Source organism: Chrysochloris asiatica, unplaced genomic scaffold (assembly GCF_000296735.1).
Source record: "Chrysochloris asiatica unplaced genomic scaffold, ChrAsi1.0 scaffold00138, whole genome shotgun sequence".
NCBI classification, from domain to species: Eukaryota; Metazoa; Chordata; class Mammalia; order Afrosoricida; family Chrysochloridae; genus Chrysochloris; species Chrysochloris asiatica.
This window is the reverse complement of record NW_006408656.1, coordinates 4,958,375-4,964,374: the sequence shown is the minus strand read 5'-3', so window position 1 is coordinate 4,964,374 and position 6,000 is coordinate 4,958,375. Positions and strand designations below refer to the sequence as shown.

The 6,000-nt window shown below is 37.9% G+C and overlaps 1 protein-coding gene across 4 annotated transcripts in view; it reads left to right on the top strand.

Moving 5' to 3' along the window:
- Positions 1-6,000, top strand: part of SCN8A (sodium channel, voltage gated, type VIII, alpha subunit) — a 212,250-nt gene that overhangs the window by 155,990 nt on the left and 50,260 nt on the right. For all 4 annotated transcript variants that reach the window (XM_006870028.1, XM_006870027.1, XM_006870026.1 and 1 more), the window contains exons 14-15: positions 1,523-1,696; positions 3,616-3,972. In XM_006870028.1, the coding sequence (XP_006870090.1) occupies positions 1,523-1,696; positions 3,616-3,972 (531 nt within the window). The remainder of the gene's footprint in view (positions 1-1,522; positions 1,697-3,615; positions 3,973-6,000) is intronic.

The following is a 6,000-nucleotide window of genomic DNA, read 5'->3' as shown; positions in this document are numbered from 1 at the left end:
GTCCACCCGATCCGCCATCTTGTTTGGTCCTTGTACTATAAACTTTTATTTCACTTAACTGAATCACTTTAGAGAATTTTGTTTTTAATTTTAGAACATTGCATCTTCAATTTAGAAAACTAGTAAACCACAAAAAAAGTATGTGAATATTCTTATAGCCTACTATATCCATTTTGGAGTATTTTAAACAAGTCATTCCATTATGTTATTGCTGTATATTAATTTGGTATCTTTTCAGACAGCATCTGTATACTTACTGTTTTTTGTTCTGTCCTCAGGTTATTTTCAAAGTTTTCCTTAAAGTCCTTTGTATTTAAATTTGGTAACTAGTTGTTTACAAGTAATAGTTTATTAAAACAGCCAAAAAATCATGGCACATAAAGTCGTCGCCTCTAAAAACATGCAAATATTCAGTAAGAATGTTATGTTACATGGTTAGCCGAGGAAGAGTGTATTGGTCTTGCTGTCAGCATTGGGATTCATGGGATTTTACTTGTGAGTTGGGATGCTAACCTCAAGCTCAGCAGTTCAAAACTACCTGCGGTTCCTCGAGTTAAAAATGAGGCTTTCTGCTCCCATAAAGATTTATAGCCTCAGAAACCCTATACAGGATCTCTGTGAGTTGGAACTGACTCCACGGCACATAACTACTACTCATTGCTACTAAGGTTTGTGGGCTACAAAAGATGTTGGGAAATACAGGTGCTCAGTCAGGCAGAAGATGGGAAGATGGGTAATGAAAGGAAGATGTCATTCTTGCACTCAACAAGCTTCAAATCATAAAACATCTATTATATCACTGATTGTCACACAAAAAAATCCAAAGGAAGCACCAAAGTCTTCAAGAATAAGAAAATTCTTCAAGGATATAGTCACCCAATAGAATTTTATACAAGAACTAAAATTGGGAACTCTAAAGTCTAACAATATGGATAGGTCATGATATTTTGTAATAATTTTATAGTTTTTCAGTGTTTCGAAATACAAATTCATTTTGAAAAGTCTAGAAAGATTATGGATTTTTGCCTAAGTAGGGTGTATTTCTTATACTTTTGGTGATTATGTTTTAAAACAAGAAAGCTTGCAATATGTATCTAGGTTTGATAAGGCACATAATGTTCAAATCAGGAATACTGCTGTAATCTTGTAATCTTCAAATGCAATGATAACAAGGGATTTTTTTGTTTTTTTTTTAAGCTAACATCTCAAACAAGCATATTCAAATGAATGCCAACCCTTTGAGAGGCATCACCTTGGGTGGTATTGCCATTGCTGAGAACATTTCTTTAATTTCTCTACTGATCAATGTGAATTGAGTAGGTTTAGTAACAAAGTTAACATTCAAGTAGAAAATAAGGTTTTCCTTCATCATGTGGGATGGTCATGGACACCTGGGTAGTGATGCTCTCAGAGGAAGAATTAACCAAGTCTCATGTCTCCTTGGACATGTTATATTCGAAGGTAATAATAAATGCATTCTCTTTCTATTATTTCTTTTTCTTATCCTCTGCCTCCCCTTTAGGTTTTCACTGGAATTTTCACAGCGGAAATGTTCTTGAAGCTCATAGCCATGGATCCCTACTATTATTTCCAAGAAGGTTGGAACATTTTTGACGGATTTATTGTCTCCCTCAGTTTAATGGAACTGGGTCTAGCAGACGTGGAGGGGCTTTCGGTGCTGCGATCTTTCCGATTGGTATTCCATATTTCTCCAATTTCTTTTTACCTTTCCTGTCTTGCAGCTACTAGGAAGCGTTTTGCATAAATTAACTTGATGATTAAAATAAAATAGATCCTTAGCCATATTCTACTCCTAATTCCAGCTGACTGTTTATTTGGGTCAGCTACTAGAATCTTTAAAACTTTCCTACTAAATACCTAATCTTGAAGTTAGCTTTGTTCTGTTTTGTTTTTTTTAAGAAGTTAGTTTTTTTAAACCAGTCACCAAACAGAAGTTAATTTTTAAATAGTGTCTCAGACAATAATGGTTTAATCTAAAAGATGATGACAGACTCCCAAGACCTGTTCTAAGGTCTATTTCGGGTTTGTTGGTTCAACTTAAATCATTATCTAACAAGAACTTAAATCTTTAAGTGACAAAAATTCTACTTTGTTCAAAGGTAACCTTTATCATTCCTTCTCCCATAGTGGTCCCTTCCAGAAAAAGTGAATACATGTTGTTTTTTTATTAAATTATACTGAAATTAGTGTTAAGTATTGGCTTTGTTGTACTTATCGTTAGATATAAGACTCCTAAGAAGGATTTTTTACTAATTTATTTCAAGATGTTAATGTTGAAATTATTTTAAAATTTTTTCTGAAAGAACAGTTCACAATGTTCCAGAATAGCTACCTATAAAGATAGGCTTAAGTGATTAAGCCCCTTAAAAAGCTGAGTTACTTTGGAGACCCTCCCTTTAAAACAAAACTTTTACTACTTCTCTGACACCAGACCTAGCTTAGGTTTTCTTCTCTCTATTGGGAAAATAACTGAGTACTTGGAATCGAAAGGATTTAAGGGTTTTTTGGTGGTTGTTGTTGTTTTTTTTAAAGAATATTCAGCAGATCTAAAAAAGAATTAAACTGTAAAACAGATCTCACTCATTTCAAGCCTCAAATAACATCTGCCAGGTTTCTGGAATCTCTACTTATTAATCTTTGGTCAGGATCCAACTCACAGACTTTTTTCGAGTATTTCTTATTATCTAGAAAGATTGAAAGAAACCTTAGCTCCAGTAGTTATAATAAAAAGGAAAAAAATATGAATGGCCCAGATTTACACAAGGTGCCCCTGGTAGACTGTGAACCTCTGATAAGATTCAAGTGTTCAATAGGGAAAACGTGTTCAAATCAATGTTTCTGCCTTCTACCAGAGTTCCTGTTGATAGTATGTGTTAGTTATTTGGTAATTTATGACATCTAATGGATTTAAACATAATTCTCACTGTGTTAGCCTGAACCTTACACTCATTCATTACAGAATATAGATATTTCATGATTGACAGGTACCAAAAGATCAGTCCATTGAATTACAATCAGTATAATCCCTTTCCATAAAATATTTGATATATATATATGTATATATGTAAGTGCCCTGATTTTGGACTTATGCCTTTCTTCCAAGTTATTCCAAGTGCATCACAGAATTTCAAATTGGCCATTATTTATTAGCTAGCAAAAAAAAAGGAGATTATTTGAAACTTTTAAATATTTGGTTCTTTAAGGAGACAGTTGTTTTTCACTGCCCTTACCATACTTATCTTTGAGGTTCCGATGATCACATTTTTCTTGACATGTCCATTGAGAACTCAAGAGAAAAATCAGTAGGAAAGAGATATACGAGTATGGGTTTCTAAAATACAGATCGGCTCAGAGACTAATCCTTGGTTCCTAGTTCTCAATTTTTCATATACTATGTAATCAGTTTTTCCATATCTGTGCTAGTTTCTCCCCCATTTAGTTAAAATTGCTATTACAAAGTCCTGGGAATTTCCCAAAGGTGCGCAATAATTCAAACTGAACTTATTAATTTTATGTGTTTTTATTTTAAGTATTTGGTGAGGAAAAATGGGCTGAATGTCATTTGGTCTTTGTTTGGGTTCTTTTCTGCCTTAGCTCCGAGTCTTCAAACTGGCCAAATCCTGGCCAACCTTGAACATGCTGATCAAGATTATTGGCAACTCAGTGGGTGCTCTGGGCAACCTGACCTTAGTGCTGGCCATTATTGTCTTCATCTTTGCCGTGGTGGGGATGCAGCTGTTTGGAAAGAACTACAAAGAGTGTGTCTGCAAGATCAACCAAGGCTGTGAACTCCCTCGCTGGCACATGCATGACTTTTTCCACTCCTTCCTCATTGTCTTTCGGGTATTGTGTGGAGAGTGGATCGAGACCATGTGGGACTGCATGGAGGTGGCAGGCCAGGCCATGTGCCTCATTGTCTTTATGATGGTCATGGTTATTGGCAACTTAGTGGTTAGTATTCATTTGTAAATCTTTTGGGGTTTGGGGGAGGTTTTTTTAGCCCTAAACATCCTACCCTTCGTCCAGTCAGCTTAGTCCTTCTACTACTGTACGTGGTTGTGTTGGGTTTTCATTCTTTCTTGGCCCAAAATCCCTAAGGTATGAGTGAAAGAGAAGAGATTGGTATTTATAAAGTATACTGTAATATGCATAACCCCCAACTTGTCAGCCTTTTTCATAGTTAAGGAAATAAAATAGAAAATTAGTGACTTTCCAAAGGTCACACATCTGGTAAATATCAGAGAAACCCTGTACAGGGTCAGTATGAGTCAGAATCAACTCGACGGCACTTAACAGCATTTGAACCTAGATCTGCCTGACTCCAAACTTCCTATTCTTTTTACTATAAAACGTTTCCCTCATCAGAACATGATTTCTCAACCTTGGTCTTATTGACATTTTGGACAATAAGATCATTCTTTGTTGTGGGGCGCTGCCCTATGCCTTGTAGGATCTTAAGTAGCATCCCTGATCTCTACCTATTAAATGTCAGTGGCACCCCACCCCAGTCTGTCCCCTACCCATCCCTCCTGCCAATTGAGAACCACCGATAGAAAATATCTTAGGGTATGATTCCTGGTGTGGTGCTGTGGGCTAATGCACTGGATGCAAGGTAGGTGATTCAAGTTCACCAGCCGCTCCTTGGAAACCCTGTATAGGGTCACTGTGGGTCAGAACCGACTTGACGGTGCTTAACAACAACAACAGGGTCTGACTGAGTATGCATAAATGATAAAGCGCTTTCTTACACCGCTGTCATCTGTCAGCCTGCTGTCTTCTGCCTCTGTGTAAAGAATAATTGCCAACAGAAATCTTAACATCCTGTGTCTCAAAGTGTAATGTAAGAACCAGCAGCATTGAGATCACTTGGGAGTGCGTTAAAAATGCAGAGTCTCAGGCCCCAGCCCAGTTCTTCGGAAACAGAATCTGCATTTGTAACAAAATCCCCAGAAAAGTCACATGTACACTAGAGTTTGAGACACACTGGTCTTACAAATCAGGCCTCCCAGTCCTGCTTGAGGGGTGAAGCCAGGAAAGCTGAAAAAAAGGCAAGCTCAGCTGATTCCTCTCAAGCTGGCTCACAGCAATTCTCTGCCCTTTTCTGCCCTAGAGAATCTCTGATCAATAGAGGGTTCCTACTCACCAGCCTCTGATCCAGCCAAGGCCACCCTGTTCATTCATTTCACCTGTAACGGTTCTTCAATCCTACCCTCCTCCACTCCCAACCACCTTACCTCAGTCTTAATTCCTCTAGTCCTTTCTCTTCCTCAGTGAGGGCATCTGTTCCTCTATGGTTCACAATGGGCTCAACCCTGACCTTGTCATCTTTTCTCCAGGCTCTATGTTCCATGGTCTCAAGGGCATCTTCCCATGACTTATCTATAGATCCCTGAAGTACATGACGAAAATCAACTTTATGATTTTTGCCCCCTGATGGAACATTCCCAGTTTTACTTTGGCTCAGTCCCTCTGCTCAACTAGTCTCTAGGTACCTGTGACTTTGGAGTCTTTCATCTCTACTCTTGGCAAACACTTGATGTGTCTTAAATACATCTTTTTTTAATGTGTCGTTCTTCATAGTATCCATAAGATTTGCCCTTTCCTTTCCATTTCTGTAACACATCCAGTTTTCCTAAAAGAGTCGTTTAGAAACCACCTGCATCACAATTTTCTGAGCCTCGCTCTTTTAAAAAGGCCAAGTCAAAGCCTTGCACCAGAGCCACTGAATGAGAATCTCCAGATGATGACAAAGATAATAAGCATTTCTAACAAGCACTCCTTCTATGAGGAGTTTGCGATTGTTGTGGTTGTTGTTGTTTGCTGTCGAGTTGGTTCTGACCCATAGCGACCCTGTATAGGTTTTTCGAGGAGCAGCTGGTGAGCTTGAACCACCGACCTTGCAGTTCAAATGGCTTTGCAGTCTGGAGCATTAACTCACAGTGCAATTACTGTACCCTAATCCAGATCCTTATTAATTCA